The 22505-nt window shown below is 32.8% G+C and overlaps 1 protein-coding gene across 9 annotated transcripts in view; it reads right to left on the reverse strand.

The window, feature by feature from the left end:
* EPHA5 (EPH receptor A5) overlaps positions 1 to 22505 on the reverse strand; it is a 342710-nt gene that overhangs the window by 48709 nt on the left and 271496 nt on the right. For 5 of the 9 annotated variants that reach the window (XM_060654963.3, XM_078446064.2, XM_060654959.3 and 2 more), the window contains one exon: positions 4649 to 4714. The exons of the other annotated variants lie outside the window; for them this stretch is intronic. In XM_060654963.3, the coding sequence (XP_060510946.2) occupies positions 4649 to 4714 (66 nt within the window). The remainder of the gene's footprint in view (positions 1 to 4648; positions 4715 to 22505) is intronic. 9 annotated transcript variants of the gene reach the window in all.

The raw sequence follows: 22505 nt of genomic DNA on the forward strand, positions 1-22505 counted from the left end.
TGCGACTTTGGATATTTAGGCTCTATTGCTAGCAGGATCTTGACTCTCATTCATATAGTTCACATTGGTGTATTAGAGTACTGTGATTTTTGAGTTCCTTAAAGATAGATTTCAGTTATACAAACAATGCAAGTGATCCATTATTGTTTACTGAAAATTCTCACACATACTTTTCGAGAGACAAGGTACTCAGTTGAAAATCACACTTTCCTTGGGATTTGGGAATGGAATGATGATACCACACAAAACAAGGACCTAGCTTGCGAGGTCCCATCTCACATTCTATCAAGATACTAACCACTCTGTGATTAAAGTCAGTATGAGACACTAACTTATTTCTTATTTTATGCTTTACATACCATTTGTAATTTCTACATTTTAAAAGACAAAGAAAAAAGAATACCTTGGAAATTACACATTCCAAAATGGTATAGTACCTATGAATTTGTAAACTTTTCGTGAAGGAACTCTTGAAATCATTTTAGAATTAGCAATACGAAGACTTGTACAATTTCAAATACCTCAAAAAACTCAAAGATGAATTACAGACTTTTCAATATTGAGTTGAATTTTAATTGACTTAGAATTTTGATATAAAAACACATTTCATAAAGTATGACATGTGAAGATTGTCTTCCTGTTTTCAGTACATTTTGTTCTAATGTGAGAGTAAGTAATATCTCTTAATTTTTAAACTATTTCATGGGTATGACCACTGAATTTCTCAATTAGAGTAGGTCCACTGAGTAACCCCTATTGTCTGTGGTTCTACAAGTATTATAAAAAGGGATTTTGGAACAGTTCAGAGTTGTGTTTTACATAGGAAGCCTTCAAATGGAATTGGAGATATATATATATATATATATATATATATATATATATATATATATAGTAAGCAAGACTCGCATCTGCCTTCTATGAGCACTTTAAATGAGGGTCTAGAATTAGAAGACATAATTTTGTTTTCTGTCTCTTTCTTAAATCTATAAAATGGGATAGTATTTCCACATTCCTCCCTGGCAGAAATGTTGTGAAGAGGAATGAAATAATCTCTGTTGCACGTATATGAAAATAAAAATTTGTTTACTTCAAATTTTAAGAAACTTTCACCTAATATAGAGAAAGAAAAATAGTTTATTGAAACATTAAGACAATGTTCCAATGTAATTTTGTGATCTTTTTGGTCAGAGAAATTTGTTTTGGTTTTGGTTTTGGTCTTAATCTCTGCATTATGAGAGAAGCTAAAGTTTTTGCTTCATATCTCTGATTAATAATATTTAAGAAACTCTTTAAAAATGACACTGATATCCTAAAAAAAGCACAGGATAGGTAAATGAACATTTAATGCTTTGTTTTTGGAATATAAAACTCCATTTCTCTTGCCACATGAACACTTCAGAAAAAATAGTAAGTGGTATACGAAAACACTTGAAAAGCATGAAAATTAATGAATGAAGAAAATAGTCTAGCATATGTTTGAATTTAAGAAACACAAGAAAAGGCTATTTTGGGACCATGAGATCTTTCAGATGGACTTAAAAAAATATTATGCTATAAACATATTTTGCTGTTTGTAAACATAAACACAAATGAATATTAAGGGATAAATTATAATACTATTCTAGAAATTACATACATTAACATCTTACTTGCACTAAAAAACAATTTATTCAACATTGGGTATTTGTAAAAATAGATTTTTTTTGAGAAGTAAAATAATAGAATCTCAAACCAGCTGTGATGGCATATAGTCAAAGATCAAAGCTAAAAATGTAGGCAATATTGGGCATGGTGTAACTAAAATTTAGGCATCAGGTTTCATTCAGAAATATCACAGAAATATCTTCTATCAGTGGGTAGAGAAATATTACAGAAATATCTTCTATCATTGGATAGATTTAAGTCAATGAAGAAAGAGTATTTGAAATATTAACATTATTATATATCTGTACAGATTTCATAACAAGTGGGCAAGTAGAGTGATGAAGAATACTTTGAGATCAAAGGTGGCAACATCGAATTACCAATATCATCTTATAAATGACACATCATGTATTTGAAATACATTTGGTTTTCTAATGGAAGATAGAGCAAAGCTCAGAACTCTGGAGCATTGAGGAAGTTTTAATATAGTTGAACTGTAGAACCAAAGACCTAAATCAATGTCTTCAAAATTATGCTTCTCAGATCCTGAGATTTCCATAAGGTATATCAAGGTACCTTTAAAAGCCAGTAAATTTACAGTGGGCAATTTTAATGTATATGCGTTGCATTATATTAAGGTCAAAACCAACCACACATGAGTGGTCTTTCCAGGAATGAAAAACAGTGACATTCCAATATCCCCAAATGTCTAACAACCTTTGTTCTGTAATTGTAAATATGTCTATTCACAAATGATGATGATAGAGACTTTCCTTTGAAAATTTTTATGTGGTAATTGACTTATACTGATATGATTATACATATGAAATTAGGTGATAAGATTTCAGTCAAGATTTTTCAGTATTTTACTGACTCTACTAGGAAAATTATTCTTCTCAGCCTTTAATTTCCATTATAAAAGATTGTTTTCTCATCAATGCTTTAATCTAAACAAATACTATGTTTAACTGAAACTACTTAGTGACTTAAAATTCAATTATAAAATGGAGTTTCAGAAAGCTGTTTAACAATAAACATATTTGAAGCTTCCATTCTTTCCCGGTAGTAATTTTGGACAACTCTCTTACAGTCTAATTATATAAGATAAATTATGTTTGTTTCTTTGCTTTATTTTGTTTCATTTCACTAAGAATGCATTAAAAACATTCTGGATCTTTCATATATTTTTCCACAAAAACTGTTGGTATTTTATTAAGTATCTAAGCATATTTGTGGCTAAATCATTCATTCATTCATTCATTCATTCATTCAGTGTACGCACACATACATACACACATAAATATACATACACACACAAATCCCTCACTGCCTCCACAACTGCTAGCATTATTTGAAAAAAAATATTAGAAAAATGACTGTGTTATCTTAGGGTTTTTTGTGAAGGAAGCATTCTGCCTTTCCACTTTTCCTTAAATCAAGCATTTAAGATCTAGCTAAAGTTTGTTTTTGCCAATACTTCTAAGTCATGTCTTCATGAATGTTCATACTCTCATTATCTTTGAGATTTACTTCAAGGTAGGCCTGGATTTTGATCTTTTTTTCCAAGATGTAAAATCTGCCTATTCTGCATCAATGATGATTTATCTTTTATGACAATTCTACTTAAGACTCAAGTAGCTTGAACAATTCAGCAACCATTTTTGTTTGTTTGTTTTAGCTTTTCATACAGCAGTTTAAAAAAAATCACAGTGTAAAGCCATATTTATGTTATACTTTAGCCATTGCCAGATTTCAGGAATTTGTGGTTTGTCATCAAAGCCCCATGCTCATAAAAGAATTTGTGGAGTAAATGAAATCATGTGGAATAAATCTCTGCTTTCACATTAACCTCAAAATTTTCCTTCAAATACACAATTTTCAAAAGGTTGAGAAAAAGATCTCTGATTTTTGGCAACCTGCTTGTAACTTTCTCCTGTTCTCAGAAGATCACTGATATCCACTCCACCATTTCTCACATGTACACATGCATGCATACATATTCACACCAGTTTTTGTAATCAACAAAAATTAATTTACACCTAGAGAATACAAGTTACAATTTACAGTACCCCAAGGAAGCCCTATACTTCTCTAAAATGCATTTCAGAATATCTTTTCCCAGCAAGTTTTACCTACAGATAAGAGCTCAATACAGTAGTACAGCGATGTAGAATCTTTAATCTGGGAAGAAATTATCTACATTATTTCACTTTTAACATGATAGCACACTATTGTTCAGGAGTCCCTCTAAATCTGTGAATAGAGCTCTCTGATATTTTAGCCTAGCCTATAGTTTTATAGCTATAACCCAGATATATATTTAGGATTTGCATTTGTAAGTAATTAAGACTAGCCCTTTGGACCCTGATCTCCAATATGTGCATATTTTTTACTTCACCAGTATCAAATTAGAAATATCACTTCAAATATCTGAAATTATTCACACTTAAAATATTGAAAAAACATTTAAAATTACATGTGGTTCTGTTCTCCAATGCCACATATATCCACAATGATTACCAAAAAAAAAAAAAAAAAAAAAATTCCAGTTAAGTTATGGTCATTCCATGGTTCTTAGAGAGAAATGGTGATTTGAAATAGCATTTCATCAAGAGGTAGCATTCCATTTCCATATATGATATGATTTTCATCTTAATGGAACAACAAACACACAAACATGTTAAATGTGAAACAGATGCTACGATCTACAATCTTACAGCTTCTGGTTTAAATCAGGACCACAGTAAAAGCTTTGGAAGAGAAGTATGAATGCTTGACATAAGGATGATGTGCTCTATGTATATTTTATTGACAATTATCCCTTGTGAAATCACTTAAGATTCCCCTTTGGAAATTGGTTTCCATCTACTCTCCTTTTAGGCATACCTGGTGCACTAACTGTTAAAATGTACACAAATGGAGGGAAAAAAAAAAAAGGAATGCTGACAATAATACATAGAGGTGGGACATTACATAGGAGTGAAAGCGGGAGGGGAACACTAACCATATTAGGCTTGGATGGGCAACAGCGCACAGGGAAGAAGCCCTTCCACAGCCACATTCGCAGCAACTGAAAAGCAAACAAGAGAGCCCAAGATAAGGAAGAGATCCCACTCCCTCAGTATAGCATAAAGACACTATGAATTTAGACAGGTGTCAGCTTTGCTTTTCAAAAGCAAAATCCCTAAATGCATTACAATGAAACTTCTTCCACAATGCCTTTCAAATTAAAAAGCATTTTATGGATTTAAGAAATACAGAGCTATATTAAATAGTTATTTTTATTTTTCTTAAAATGCTTATTCAGTATGAAATATAATGAGCCAATGTATTTGATTATGCAATTAATATAGACATACAAATAAAAATGTAAGCCCACTTAAATATATCTTTCCTCAGGAATTCCTACAAAATTTATATTCAGAAGACATGCTAAATTGTCCTTTAAATACATGTTTGCATAGAACCTATAAATTTAGGAGGGAGAGTAATGTCCTGCCCATTTGACCCACTGATTTCTTATGCCAGTGGCATTATTTATTACAGCTTATCGAGATGTTATGCTTACATGACTTCTCCAATCACCTATGGAAGGCTACCAATTTAAATTTACATATTCAGGTTTAAAAAATGCATCTCCAAATATATATTTGTAGAGCTATTGCTATATTAAAAAAAGCAAACTACATATAATACATGCACTTTTCTGGATACTGCAACATTCAAGATTCTTTCAAATTTTTCACATATTCATAAAAAATCCAGAAAATACCAAGTAAATTATTTTATAAAATGCACTTTGTTGTTAGAAACCACATAAACTGATCACAGGATATAACATAGAATTTATTTAGTGCTTCAATGCATTCATTTGTCTATATATTTTATGAATAGCATTCATAGTGATTTCAAGAGAACTGAGAAATGAGCTCAGCAATGATACCATAAACCAGCAGGCCAAGGGTTTTTTTTCTAAAATCTGTCTGTTTTGAACTTTAATTACTTGAAATGTATCTACTCTATTTTATAACAAATAAAGAGAAGAAAATAAAATATAAACATACAACAAATTTGGAAATGCTAACAAAGGTAGGCAAATATTTCCAAATTAAATTTCAATGGGTCTTTTTCAAAGGAAAAGTAGGCAATGTTTTATATATATATTTTTTTCTTTTTTTTTTTTTCGGAAAACTGATGATGTTTTAATTTTTAGGACTAGTAATTGTCTGGAAATTTGACTGTCACTAAAGTGAAATCCTAGTAAATAAAAATGGTTCCTGTGACATTTACTTCCTATTTGACTATTTATTGTAATACATTTTTTAAAATATGCCAAAACTTATTTCACTGTGGAGATAATGAAATACAAAGTTACAGGATATCAAAATACTGAAATACTTAAAGATTAGGTAAAATATCTGTGAAATACTTTGGCAGATCTTGATATATTTCTTTGTAATTCCATTTATTTCATAAATATCTTAAACACTGATCTCTTCTATAAATTAATTTTCCTAATGTTTCTTTTTATATTAGCACTCAGATTATGGGTTGATAAACTACAGCCCATGAACCAAAACTAGCCCCCCACTTATTTTTGTAAATGCAGTGTTGTTAGAACACTGCCACACTCTACTTGTTATTTGTGGCTTGTTTAGTGTTGTTCTGACATAGTTGAGTAGTTATGATGGAGAATGTACGGTCTGCAAAGGCTAAAACACTTACTATCTGTCCTTAAAGAATGTTTGACTTCTTTTCTTAGACTATCAGTTTCCTAAGATGAGGATGATTCTTTAATCGTTTTATTTCTTCACAGTTTAAACGAAATGAATGACATCCGCAAGTAGTCAGTGCTTTACTGTAACTGATATTAACAATGGCACAATTATTTAAATTTACTGATAGCTATGAATGTGGAAAGTTTGCATGTATGTGTTAATTTCAAACAACACATTTTCAACTCCATCAGTAATAAATAATAATTGTTGACAAATGTATCTATTTTTCAGTGATTAATAAAAAAGGATGATGTCATCTCCTAATAAAGTACAAACATACTTCTAGTTCAGGGTACACTGTTTATAAACTCATGTAGAATTGTGTTTAGGAAGGTGATAACTTCACTGTGGTCGGCCATTACCTATTAGGATTTCATAGTCAGCCAGTGTTCTGAGACTCCAAAAACACACGAATGATTCTAAAAATAATATTTTTTCAGTCCTCTTAATTTGAAAATTATAATAAGATTTTTTTCTTATAGTTTAATACATACACACACATACACACACATACACATGCAATTCGCAGTAACGCCAAATCCACGAAGAACTTAAACCACCATACTTAGCACTAAGATTTTAAAGTTTTAATAAACTTTAATCAAAAATATGAAATCATGTAAAATCAAACACTTGTGCTACTGCTTTTATCTGAGTCATTGCTTTAGATTTGCACTGATAGTGTCTTTGACTTGTTTTAAGTGGCATAAATAAATTACCTTGGACAAGTTAGTTAACCTCTTTGTGTTTCAGTTGACAGCTATAAAATAGAAATAATAATGGATCCTATCTCAAAGGTTTTTTAAAAATGAAGTGAGAATACATAAATTCACTTAGATCAATATCTGGCATATCATGCATTTTGGGAGAAGAGTGGTAGCTTATTCCTCTTAGTAATATCATACTTAGAGTGATAAACTAGATACTTATTATCTCAGATGAATTAGCTTTTTGATGATCCATATAATATCATCATACTAAGTATTTCCATTTACAATGTAACTAAATAGCTAATTATATTCAGACCGATTCATATAAATACAAAATGGTCAATGTAATTTTTTTTGGAAAAACTCAGTTCTACAAAATATATTTTGTAAGCATTTAGTGATCACAGCACCCTATGTATTATTCTGTTATCAAGAAGATTAAAACTGAAGTTCCTTTTCTATGAATATCTAAAGCAGTATAGCCACCCCCCCCCCCAAGTAAATGTTTTAAAATAAAGTCTGAGGATGCTGTCACAGTAACACCTCAGCACCAGATGGTATACGTGTTCTTTCCTTAATCAATACATACTTGAAGTACAGGTTGAAAATGCTTACAAGCCTCAGAGATAATTTAGAAATAGAAACCAAAATGTGCTAGAAATAGCAGCCAATCTAATTTATGTGAGCTATGGTTCAACACAGCACATCTGCATTCTCATCAGTTTTTAGCACCTGGAAGTCTGTAAGTAACGGCACGCAGCTATAACAAGTTTTATCCAAGTTTAAAATAGTTTAGCTCTCCCAGGCTTATAATGAAAAACTGCTGGTCTTTGTTTTAACAAGATATTTCGATTTGTCCTTCGGAAGATTAAAATATGATAACAGAAGCTCTCCAGACCCAAAAAAGATTCAAATGAAATTACTTTAGCCAGGACTTACACAGAGTTGATCAATACATGCACGAAGTGTGTCAGTGTAAGTAAGATAACCTCCCTCCTACCAAAGCAAGGTGATTATAACTCTAGGGAAGAAATTCTCAAAGATACTAGATCAGAGAACCAAGACTACAGGCTATGGATAAATGATTTAAATTCTTAAACAAGAGATCATACAAACAGAAAAGAAGAACACTAAGATCTTAATAGATGAATGAGAGAAAAGCAGGAAGAGTAATTTCACAAAACAGGTACTTTAATCAGGTAACAAATATTTTCAGTTTACTGATTAAAAAAAACTTAAAAAAGGTAAGAAAACCAAAAGGTTCTGTAGTTTCCCCATTTATAAATAACTTATGTTCTTTTTTTAGAATTTATTTTTTTGTTTATTTAATTTTGAGAGAGAGAGACAGAGTGCAAGCAGGGGAAGGACAGAGAGAAATAGACAGAATCAGAAGCAGGCTCCAGGCTCTGAGCCATCAGCACAGAGCCTGATGTGGGACTCAAACTCACAGACTGGAAGGTCATGACCTGAGCCCAAGTCGAATGCCTAACCAGCTGAGCCACCCAGCCACCCCTGTGGTTTCCCCATTTAAAATAAAACAACAACAACAGATGGTACTCAGTGGTAGAGAAAACAGAGTGGCGCTTAGGCCACCCTGAAAAGTGAATCAATCCTTTAGGAAACAATCCTCCAAAACCTATCAAAGAGCAAGACACCACTGTATAGCAAAAGAATGAAGATTATGGCGTTTGTAGTCAAACTAGGGGCAGTCCTGGATGTATCCATTACTATATGTATAGTCTGGGTAAACCAGGCATTGATGTAAATGAGATAATAGTGGAGACTCTACGACAAGGCAGTTTTGAAGAATGAGTTTCATAATCCAGTGTGAGGCTCTTCACATTGTCCCAGATTCAAAGTGACAGCTTTGAAGTTTTAAAACTGACAATATTATAATAATCTGGTCCTGGGGCAAAGAATGAGGTACAGAAAATATACATGAGTCTGGGTATATTAAAGGAACTAAATAGCTAATGAATATTTTGAAATAAACAAATTATATTTGTGGAATCTATGATGTGATGAAAATCAATAAGGTATATATAATATTTAATTAGTGTGTAGAGAAATAAAATGGCAACAAGTATTTTTTTAAGAGCTATTGTTGGATTGTTAAATTAATTAGCATTATGGGGTGATTTTAATTTTCTCTGCAGTTTTTGGGGGTTATTTCATTTTATAATTTTAAGAAAATGATACAAATTATTTAAACAATTCCAATTATGATGTTTATCACAATATGCTGTCATTTACACTCTATCAGTTTTTAAATGATGAAAATAATTTAGATGTGTAACAAATATTTAAAACAGAAGAGCTGAGGAAATTGTTCACTGATAGTTAACATTGACAATGTTAATTGTCTTCCAGATTTAAAAAAAAATCTTGTAATGCTGTATCTTTTGCATCTGTGTCTTAATTCCCTGCCCTCTTTTAAGACTTAGTACTGATTTCCGGTTGAAGCCAGGCTAAAACTCTGCAGAAATCTTTTGCAAAAACTGAGCGAGGGATAAAAAGCATAATTATAATGTATGTGGCTCCCAAACTCTACTCTTCATTCTCCATGCTTCTGGCACAAAGGCATAAAATTATTCCACCCTGAAAAGAAGGTAATGCAAAATGGTTATAAAGAACTTTTTTTTAAATTTATTTTTTTCTAAATTGTGATTTTGAGTTACTCTGAGGGGAACACCACATCTAATACATATGTTGGGATTTATGTGTGCAATTCAATCACTATTTCCAAGTCGTAGTCTAGACAAATTAGAAAAAGATATAGTTATATGCCGTAATTTTTCAATCTTTTTTCTAGTTCTCTGCTTTATTCTCATTCTAGAGCTTCTTATCCCCCAGCAACGGTTACAGGTGCCTCCCTATTATCCCCTGGGATGCTTTACTAACAATAGTCCTGCCTAAGTACAAGTCCCTGGTAGATGGGTTTAAAACATTAGTGGGGAAAAAAATAAGAGAAACATCAGTGTATCTCTTAGTCTTACCTAATCAAGTTCCAAGCATTCTCATATCTTTCTGTGAAATAAGAAACATATATAGTATCTGCTTCTCAGTTTCTGACACAGAATTCCTAAAATCCTTGTATATAGGGGTACTAAGAGAATCTTTTGTTCTAACATTTATCTTCGACCCCAGTTCCTGGCACAGAGCTCCTAAAACTCTTGTAATTTCCTAAGTGATAAGAGCATTAGGAGCATTTCTCATTCTATATTTGGTCTTTGACCTTGTTTCTTAACACAAAGCTCTTAAATCTCTAGGAATTTCCTGGGTGATAAAAATTTCTTTTGTACTAATGAAGTGGCTCTTGGTGGTTTCCTAGATGGAGGCTGGTCACCAGAAACACCTAGGTCATGATTAGAAGTATGGAATTTTCAGGGACACCTGGGTGGCTCAGTTGGTTAAGCATCTGACTCTTGATTGCTCAGATCATGATCTGACAGTTTTGAGATAAAGCTCCACACTGGGCTCTGTGCCTGCTTGGAGCCTGGTTCAGATTCTCTCTCTCTCTTTCTCTCTCTCTCTCTCTTTCTCTCTCTTTCCCTCTCTCTCTCTCTCTCTCTCTCTCTCTGTCTCTCTCCACCCCTCTCTGATGCTCACACACAGGTGCTTTCTCTCTCTCTCAAAAAAAAATTAAAAATAGTTAGAAGTATGGAATTTTCAGTTACACCCCTCACTCTCCAGAGAGGGGAAAAGGGCTAGAAAAGGAGTTAGTGATCAATCATGCCTACATCATGAAGCCTCCATAGAAATCCCAAGTCCAGAGTCCAGAGAGCTTCTCATTTGCTGAACACATCCATGTACTAGGAGGGTGATTTACCTCAACTCCATGGGCTAGAAGCTTTTGCACTTGGGACTCTTCCAGACCTTGTCCTATGTTTCTCTTCAACTGGCTACTCATCTTAAAACTTAAAAGTTGTTGTGGAGAACCCTGCTATAACCTTTCTTTCTTTCTCCACAAATAGCCTGTTACCAGGTTAAAAAAAAATCTGATCAATTAATTCACAATAAATTACATACCTCACTTAAAATGCCTCCATATGGGTCAAGCCCTTACTGTAGCAAAATATAGCAAATTCTGTTCCAAAGTATTAAAGGATAGGTGCCATAACATTACTCAATGACCCAAACTCTACTATTAGTCAATTAGTCAAAGACACGTATAAAATAGAGATAAAATCATATAAGTGACTAAGGTAAAGTTTACATAATTATACATACTTCAAAGATTCATAAAATAAAGACAAATCCCCAAACTCTACCAATCTAAGTGTGCCATATGCAGCCATCCCTCAAGGATAAAAGTCACAAAAGCAAACAAACAAAAACCTACTGACTTTAACTTTGGAATCAGGAACTCTTTTTATTTCTTACTCTGAAAATGACTATTAGGACCTAGAAGGAAAGCATGATGTGAGTTATCTTTAGACAACATTTCAATTGATCTATTTTCCCAAGGTATATTTTAATGAAGATTTCTATATTTCTTTTAATCATTCTCATAGGCCAAATATCATTACAAAACAGGTTCTTTTTCCATGAATGCCACAGGTAAAGCCACTGATGCAACTAGAAAATGTTATTGAACATGTTAGATTCAGTCTGCTTATTCCAGGATATATTTAGGAAATCAAAATGAATTTTACCAAATATTAACCACCTTTGTAAATTTTTTTGCTGCAGTAGTGGACACAATAATTCTCCTTATTAGCAAACATTTACTAACAATCTATGTGCTGTGCTTTAAGAATAAGAAATTATATAAAAACAAGTTTGAAACCACATTGTGCAATAATTCTATACCTAGCCACAGATTAGAGCAACAGGTGATATTTAAACCAACTAACAAACAAAAACCAATGCCCAGGCCTCACCCTAGAACAATTAAGTCAAAATATTGTAGCTTGGTTGTGGGACCCAGGTATCATTATTTTTCAAAAGCTGTCAGTGGATTCTAAATTTCCTCCAGATTGACACCGCTGATCCAATAGGTGCTCAATAAATACTTCTTGAATTGAATGTTGTGTCTTATAATAGTCTTAGGGGAATTTGCCTAATGAATACAAAAGGAAAGGTTATTAATTAGCATATTAATGGTCTGCTGTTAATAAAAACTTCTGAAGTGTCTAGAGGTGCCTAAAAACAATTTGTTCTCTGGTAAGTACTTTAAATAATTCTCCAGAAATTTGTAACCATACAACCATGTAAACCATGAAGACTGGTTTGTTAAGTAACTGTAAATTACATTGTATTCTCTACCTTTTTAAACCACAAGTTTTTTTTCCTAACATTTATCCTTACACGTTTAATTGCTAAGTTTAATGTTTAACGACAGATTCTTTTGAACTTCTATATTTCTATATTAGCTACTTGGATTAAAGTGTAGTCATAATATCTCAAAAATAGCAACACTATAAAATTATCTGTATTCAGCTTCTCTATTTCTCCCTTGTGTCTATTGGACCACAGACTTACATATAGTTATATGAAAGCAAACTCAGTTTTGCCACAGATTTGTCAGAAGAGCTTTCAAGAAGTGGATATCTTGATATAAAAGATTTTCTTTGAACTGTTACTGAACTGGAGTAAACCAGAACCACATCTATATTTATTTACATAATTTTACATGTTACATAGACATATATATCATATTTGTATAAAAGAAAGCTCATGCCTTTAATGAAGCAGGAAGAACGGAGATCAGGATAGGGAGGGTCACAGGTAGAGGCTGTGAAGGCCTTGTAGATGTCTAGGGAGTCACAGTAAACTGAACACGCTATGTGCATTCATTCTTATACACCTTCCTTAATGCTCACTATCAACAAACTCAAAATTCCTCTTCATCCTTCAGGTCCAGCTTAAATTTACCATTTCTGTAACAATACTTCTGTATTCATCAAGGAGAAAATAACCATACCCTCTATTTATTCTTGTACCAATTGTTAAAAATACAATACTAACTGTTACATTCAAATGACATGTGTGACTATTCAACTGCCCATGCTATGAAAGTAGGAAGCATATCAAAGACTCAAATCCCATTAAAAAAGCAAACCCTACAGGTCACCAAGGTCAGACAAATCTACTTTGGTGAGCCATAACAAAAAGAGGTTACAGGATCTATCAAGTACTTATGCAAAAGGCTGCTCTGGTGCAATATTTTGAACAGAAAAATCACATTTCACCTTTTGATACATCGCTTAAATGTTTTTATATTACTCAAATTTGAAGATTAGATGTCCCTACTATATTGTTATACACTTACGTGTATACATTTATATATGACATATGTATTTACATATACATGAAAATATGTAGAAATATATACATATATAAATATATATATATATGTATATATGTAAGCTATAATTTAGATATGGTCAATAAAACACTAATGTCTTTTTACTATATTTGGACTACATACTTTTATCACCTATCTGTGATGTTTTGGTTTTAATTTTGAAGCCGGTATCCATCTTGTCAGCTCTTGTCAGATGGAAAAATGTACATTATAAATCATATCACCCTAGGCATGGCCCAAATGGCTAAAGAACATGTAGGCTGAGGCCCAAGGGAAAGGAATGCTTGCTTATTATTCAAAGAAAGTGTAGGATAAGTAGTTAATCAGCACTATCCTAAAGATAGATATAGATAATGATATATATAATGATAATGATATATATAATGATATATAATATATAATGATATATAATATATAATATATAATATATAATATATAATATATAATATATAATATATAACATATAATATATAACATATAATATATAACATATAATATATAATATATAATGAAGTCTCTAACAGGAAGAATAAAGATTTTCTTTCTTTCTTTTTCTTTCTTTCTTCCTTTCTTTCTTTTTCTTCCTTTTCTTTCTTTTCTTTCTTTGATTTCAAGTCTCTTGATATGGAAAAGACCTCTGGCAAGCAGAAGTGGTGCCAGAACACCTGTTAACATGACCTCCTGGGCTTCTGGTAAATGGTGTCCACCTTTTCGAAAGACCCCTGCCCCAAATTTTGCCCCTAAAATCCTCACTTGCAAGCCATCAGGGAGTGTGAGACTTTTGAGGACAAGCTTCCTATTCTCCTATGTAGTACCACACCAATAAATCACCTATCTTTTTTCACTGCAGAAGCTTGGTGTCAGTCTTTATTGGCTTGCTGTGCATTTGATAGACAAACTCTCGATCAGTCCAGTTATAATCTGCTGAAAACTCATCAAGTGGCAAATAGGAAATAGAACCTGGTATGCATTGCATAGGTAGGGGACAAACTATAAACTTTGATCTGACCTCAAAAATCGGCAAACGGGTAGGGAAAGGAAAAGTTTGATATTAAGAACCACTAAAAATGCAAAAAAAAAAATTTTTTTTCACCTTTGTCTCAATTTCAATCCCCCCTCTTTTTTTTTTCTTTCCTCTATCCCTGTTTTCTGGCATTGGAAAGACATATCATTTCTTAACTTGCCTGATAAAACAAAATTCTTCTTAAACAATTTCTATCCTCTCACTGCAAAATTACATGGTTTCTTTCATTAACCTATAAAATTCAAAGTGTTACTGATTTTAAATAGTTATTTATCTGATCACTTACTAAAAGCAATTCACAGTATATTCATGGCTGCACTCCTTAAATTTTTCACTCCTTTTTAATTTTTCTTCATTATTGAACACTCATCTTATAAAAAGACCTGTACTACTATTTAGTGAAATGTGTGAGAGACTGAATGTACAAAGGGACAATGGCTAGACCAAAAAAAAAAAAAAAAAAAAAAAAAAAACAGAACTCTGATGCCAGACCTGCAGCAACCAGTCTAGGAAGCCAAACCACAAGCTCTGTAGCAACCGACCTGAGTGATCAATTAGTCAGACTTTATCAATAAATGCCAGCTTCACTAATTTTTGTCCATTCTAAGTAGAAGACACCAAACATGCCCCCACAAGCAATCCCACAGGATGTTCCGCTTCTAGTTAGCCCACCTCCAGCTATCCCATGCCAATAGCCTCCAATCAGGGAAAAACTGAAGCCTTCCCTTCTCTTCATTTTAAAGCTTTACACTCCACTGCCTGCCGTTGGGTTTCTGCCAGATGCAAGTGATGGTGGCTGATCCCCTTGCTATAGCAACTTCTTAATAAATAGCCTTTGCTTGTTCTCATTTGGGTGTTTTTGTTTATTTCCACAGATGAGATAACTTTACTAGTTCAATACAGGAAAATTGCATAGATTTATCCTCACAATCAACTGGCATCTTAGTTCTGTTCTGGCACAATAATAATCTTGATACACAAAATACTGAATCATGTTGCTTTCTCCTACAGGATGATGCCGTCACTGGGCAAACATCAATTACCTCCATTTATAGAAGCCGAAAGATACTGTGAGCTCCTTCCACTGAGCTTTTCCCTCCCAGTCATTTCATTGTTGAAACAGGTCTATCTGTAAAGCCTCTTTGAGAAGAGTATATGACTCTTATGACTAACCTGCTTGTGCTTAGCTACTTTAGGTTTTAATTTATTTTGAGAGAAGTAGAGAGGAAAAACTAAGAACGGATAAGGTTGCAAAAAAGTGATGCTAATTTTGCCAGCTTAAAAAAATATTTTAAGCATAGTAACATTTGTTTTAAACAGCCATTTGTCTTAATGTAGAATAATATCAATTAAAAATGAGTGGGTCAAAAAAGAAGATATTAATCAAAGAAATAAGCCACTATGTAAGTTCTGACTTACTTAGCTCCCTCCATTATGGCTGTTGAATATTTTTTTAGAGTTGAATCATTTATAGCAGCATTAAATTTATAAGGTAGAGGAGTTAGAAGGACTAATGTTTAAATTTAATTATTTCACACTCAAATAATTAAAGTAATTGTGGAAGTATACTCAAATTATCAAAATATAAGAACTGTGTTTATTTTGTGATAAACATGAGAACTGAATTAATTATGAGATTGATTTAACAAGAAACTAAGTGTTCATTTTCACATCAAACTATTCAAATTCCATGTAAGCACATTTTGTTTTCTATTCATATGGGTCAGTAACATTGAAATCATATATTACAGAAGTTGCCGTAAGTTTTAAAACTTGAATATGGGCATGCCAGGGTGACTCATTCGGTTAAGCCTCTGACTCTGATTTCAGCTCAGGTCATGATGTCACAGTTCATGAGATCAAGCCCATAGCAGGCTCTGAGGTGACAGCACAGAGGCTGCTTAGGATTCTCTCCCTCTCTCTTTGCCTCTCCTGCTTGCACAGGCTATCTGTGTTTCTCTGAAAATAATTAAACATTTAAAAAGTTTTCAAAAAAATTGAATATAATGGTAATAAATGCTAACTATTTTAATGTACACATATATATAACAATGGTCAATTATGATTGCAATTGTTTTTTACACATATAATTGTATATCAATGTATGGACCCATAAGAGTACTTATATAAAATACTTGTAATTATGACTATATGTGATTTCCCAACAGTTATTTGCTAGACCAAACAATGAAACACATTTTAAAATTATATTTAAACTAACATGATCCTGGACCAAATTAGATTAGAATGTTTTGCTAGCCCAGAGGCAGTATAGATAAAAGAATATCTATATAGACACTTACTTAGTATATACTACAGGTGAAGACCTGAAACAATTTTGGGAGAGAGTGATAAACAGTTCTTATACTCACATAAATTTGTAGAAAATATCAATTTAGATTCCCCAAAAGGTACAATTAACAACTGTATCACATGCAAAACAAATGTTACTAAAAAGTAAACAAATCTTGACACTTCTAATGATGTGTCTTTAGTATACAAAGAACAAAGATTCCACTAGTCCAAGTGGGTAAAGAGTATGCATATTTAATTTATAAAACATGTAATAAAATAACTAATGAGTACAGTTATTGCATATATATTAATAAGCCTATTAAATTTCAAAAATAAAAAAAGAAATGCAATTAAAAATACAGAATATTTTTCTTCTATTAAATTAACAGACTGGCTAGTTTGTGACCCATTAGGTAGTGTCATACACTGTTGGGGGAATGGTAATTCGTGCAATGATTTACAATTTGTCATTTGTCATTTGATACATTTGTCAATTTGTATCAACAATCTTAAAAATATTCGTATTCACTATTCTTACATTGAATTATACAAATATGTTCTAAGGACATTAAAGATTGAAATATTAACCCCTCTCCCTCATAACAATGACAACAGAAGAAAAGAAACAAACAAAACCAAAGGGACAGCATATGGGAAAAGTTATACATTAGAATATAAAAGACTTCCTAAATTTGCTTTTAAAATTTACACAGGAAAACTTTATATGATGATGTTACATCAAAGAAAAACAGAAAATAAAATTATAAATTATGAACTCAACTATATATATGTAAAGATCTTAAGTATGTAGGGCCAAACATGAATATTGATTGCCTCTGGTGGATAAATATGATTAATTTTCTTCCTGCATTTTGTCTTGCATATTTTATATAATTTTTAATCAGAAAATTAAGAAATGCAAGCATAAATAAAATACCAACTAGTAAGAAATTAGGACAATCATTGTAACCATGCCAACTAACTAACACACAGTGTAAAAAGTAGACTGAAATGTATAGAAAAGGCTGGCTGCAAGAGATCTTGGTAAGGTCAAAAAAATCAGGACGTTCATGTAAGGAAATGGCCATTAATCTAAAGTCAAAGATATGTTGGAGCATTGCTAAAGCAGCCCAGCAATTCACATATTTGAGGTCTAAGGAATTATACAGTGGGTGAGCAGATGGAAGGAAGCAAGATTGACAGTGATAGTCACTTCAGGACGTATGATGTACTGAGACGATCCCCTGATAGACTTCCAAATCAGGTTATTTAGGAGTCCCCTTAGAGTGGAGTGTTTTCAAAGGGTTGGAGACATAGCAACTGGTTCCAGTCACCCTGGCTTTGGGAACTGATGGAAACAAAGGGCCAAACTACACAGGTTCCAACCAGAGAGATGAGATGTTCAGAAGGACCTTCCATTTCAATTTCTGGAATGCACATTTACAAGCCTCAGAACTTGGGCAGAAAAATATTAGGTGGTAAAATAGACATCTATTTGGAATTCAAAATGCCAGAGGGGAGGAGGGTTGGGGATGATGAAATAGATGCAGGAGATTAAAAGGTACAAACATCCAGTTATAAAGTAAATGTCATGGGGACAAAAAGCACAGCATAAAAAATGTAGTCAATAATATTGTAATAGATTTGTATGGTGACAGATGATAACTAGATTTACCAGGGTGGACATTTCATACTGCATATAATTGTTGAAACACTATGTCCTGCACCTGAAACCAGTATAATATTGCATGTCAATTATACTTCAATTAAAAAGATAAGTAATAAATAAAAACTAATACACCATTGGTTAACATCCAGCAACCATAAGGTTTAAATTAATTTTCAAATGATGAAAAAATACAAACATTTGGAGTAAAAATGATCTATAATGACTGTTTTATAAAACTATAAAAAAAAAGTAGCTATTTTCCTATTGGAGCTGGAGAGTATGTACTAGCACTGGTTTGAAATGATTAATTATAGTTTTTTCAGATTCCAAGAAAGGTTGGGTTTATCTTGGCCATGACATTCCAAATGGCTAGAGAAGAGGTAAATCTAGCAGACCACAACATGTACACATGAAAGAGCTGGAATAGGACTAGATCAGAAAGAGTCAGATATTGACATCAAAATAAATCATCAAGAGGTCCTCATGTACTAGAAAACATCATACAAATGTAAAATTCTGGTTTATCATATATTTGTCTCATCAAAATTTATGTATAATCAAAGTTCAACATTACTTATCATGTACATATTAAATTCATGCTGATTTGATGATAACTTGTTAGATTTTTACACCATCTTTTTCACGATGGGACAGAAATTAGGCATTTTGGGTGGCTCAATTTCACCTTAAAATTTTCCTGAGGATGATTGGACCTGTAGATTGGCTTTTTCCTGGTAATTATACTTGTAGAAAATTAAGAAAACCAGAATAATTCTACAGATTTAATATCTACACTGTTAAAATATTTATGCTGAACTTGGTATCCTTAAAAAAGTAGCATGTGTTACTGGCATATATGATGTCACAAACAACTTTAGCAGTGAGGATTTATAGTAAGATTCTAGTGTATCTAAGAAAAATAATATTAACAGAAAATATTTCACTTAATTTTATATTTCTACATATTTTTAAACATGTTTGTTTAAATATTTGCTCTGTGATTGGATGTTCTGTTTACTTTATATTCTTTTGTGTACTATTTCTCCATATCTGTGCCAGATATCTCTCTGTACGAACTAGTGAAAGTATCAATCAAAGTATTAAATGATTAAAGTAATGAACAAGCAAAATTACATGACTTCAATTGAAACTCAGATTCGTTTTTTTTTAAACGTGGGCACTATTTATATATCACCTATGGGTATAATCAGTTTAAACCAATGCCTAGCACATCTCTTTCAGGAAAATCAATGAAATAGGCATAGAAGTGTCCAAGTGGCACTAGGGTCACTCAATGCCAGAGGTATGGAGAGCTCTTGGAGGTGGAGAAGAGGGGCTTGTGAGATTCGAGAGAATTTTTGAATCCTATGAAAGCTTCAGCCTGGAGAGACACTGAAGAGGAATTATAATGTTGGTGTAAGAACATCCTAAGAACACCTAAAAAACAGACAGTCTTTCCTTCACTAAACACCACAAAGAGGTCCCACTTTCCCCACTTGGTATCTTGTCTTTCAAGATGGAAGTGGCAGTGTGAAGAGCAGGCAAACAGCAAGCAAGCAAACAAACAAACAACCTACAATAAACTTCGACCATCTTTCTGGCCTTTGGATCTACCTTGGCTCAAGAGAACTCAACAAACAATGACCAGGATAGAGATGTGGAACCCAATGCCAGACCATAAGAATGGGAAGAAAAGATAACGGGTCATTTAAAAAAAAAAAAAAACAAATAAAACAGGGATTTAAAGAACAAAAGCCCCAAATAATCATTACAATTCACCGATGTTATGCAGTATTGATGGCTTCAAAAGAGCAGAGTAATGCCTGTAGACTATTCAGAGCAAATGCCTGCCGAAGACCCACCACAGGGGAGTATGCCAGTTTTCTGTGAGATTAAAAAGTCAGGGGAGTAGGAAATAATGAGAAGCAAGGAGTGAGCGATAGTAAAAAGAATTTTGGTAAGCAAAATAATTAGGATATAATATGTTTTGTAGCACTAAAACTACCACAGACATCAGATATATTTGAAGTCAATTCCTCTACATGGCACAATAAAGAATGCAGCTGTTTGAAATTGAGTTGCTAATCCATTAGAAACATTTCTTTCTTTGCAGGTTTATGAAAGTTTTTAAAAAGAGCACAGATCTTAAACAAATGGGGTTTTTAGCTGGAGTTTAAAATCATTTGGAGCATTTTACTGTTATTTGCTTCATTTTTCAGCAATGGATATATTCCTAGACATGGCTCAGGAAATTAACGGGGTTTTGTTGAATAGATGGGCTACCCTTTGGCATAGCGTAGTGCTATTGATTTTTCTCTGTAGAGCTGGATATCAGGTTCCTGGGAGAGCCTGTGTGGGCTCTGAGAGATGTAGTAAGATTCCCAGAAACCTAGCAGAGTCCTCTGTCAGAGCATAGTGTCTGCTGGCATGCTAGCATTTTCTCTTTCACATTTTATAGAAATAGAGCTTTTGGGCAAATAGAGCTTCAGACAAAAAGTGTATTTTGCTCTCTTGTATTAGGCTTTTGACCTGCTTTATGCTTCATACTTGATGAAATCTGAGTCTGTAGATTCTTTGCTATAATAATATATTTTTTTTTTTGCAAATCAATGATATTAACTTATCTCCGTGTCATAGAATTTTTCCTCCAAAATGTTTGCCTCAATATAACTTCCTGAGAGTTGCCGTGATGTTTACGTGTTTGATCTGTGAGAAATCGCAGGTGGGATATTCAATAATGTTGAGCAATTGAACCAGTAACTCTCTTGGGTTCAGTTTCCTAGGACGATTTACTTCCCACAGTGGGCAATTAGTTGTTGCTATGCTCCTCGTCTTTCTGGCACTACTGTGTCCTGATCCCCATTTGTCAGTTATTAATAAATTATGATCTTCTCTCTAATTATCTTTGATTCAGAGCCTTTGAAGAAAAAAGCGTGTAATCATGAGAAAATAGAAGGAATAACAACTCTCAGATATTAAATCAATACACATGCCTGGATTTATTACAGTTTCATAAAGTCACATCTGCTAATTCATAAGCCACTGAGATTTGCTTTTAATGAGAGCTTTCCTAAAATCAGTATTTACATGTGTGATTATAAATATTTGGCTATTTACCATTATTTTAAATTAGGATAGAATGAGACAAAATATTTCCACACAATATTTTTCTTACCAAAACGTACCAAGTTCTGAAACTACATAATTGTAATGATGTTAGAAATGCTAAATATACTAACATATTCATGATACTCATAATCTGAAGAGAATCAGGAGAGAAATCAAACCTGTTGACCTACATTATTATTAATAAAAACTATCGCCACTTGATGCTACCAGGTGTATCATCATTCTGGCATCTGGATGCCCAGATGTCGAATGAATAATATAAGCTAGTGAAGACTTCTTCTTCCTATGTAATACTTCTTTGAAATCACTGCATTTATTTTGTGATAGCACAAAAATTTCAGTAATCAGGAAGAAAGCACATTTATGTGTTAGGTATTCTATTACACTCTTATCAGTGTTGCTAATTATTTTCCAAACTATCAACATTAATAGGAAAAAACGAGACAAAGCACTTCAAATGGAGACTGATGTACGGTTTATCCTTAATTCAATAATTTATGAGGTAGGTTATGTGGAGAGACACAGAAATCTTTATCTTTTATCTTTCACTTACTGAAGAAGAAAGATGTTTACTCAATATACTATAATTTGCAGTTGAAAGTGTTAAATTTCATGATAACTACTGATATATTGTTCTGAGACTTCATTGGAAGGAAAAAGGCTTTGGCTAAGAGAATTAAGGAAGATTTTGTGATAGAAAACGATGCTGAATGTAGATCTTGACATGTGGGTAAGGTTTAAATACTGAGAGATGAAATGCAGCATAAGAAAAAGGCACGGAGCGAGAGCCTCTTTCCACATTTTCAGTTCTTATGCTGTGTATGAGACTGGCCCTGTCTGCAGATTCAGGTGTGAGCTCCTACCGTGCTGGGCCATACAGTGTAACCTCTCCATCCTCTTCCTAGTTAAGGTCTCAAGTGTTATCAATTGACTTAAGTCTGTGGAG

This window comes from Panthera onca, chromosome B1 (genome assembly GCF_046562875.1).
Source record: "Panthera onca isolate mPanOnc1 chromosome B1, mPanOnc1 haplotype 2, whole genome shotgun sequence".
In the NCBI taxonomy this organism is placed as follows: domain Eukaryota; kingdom Metazoa; phylum Chordata; class Mammalia; order Carnivora; family Felidae; genus Panthera; species Panthera onca.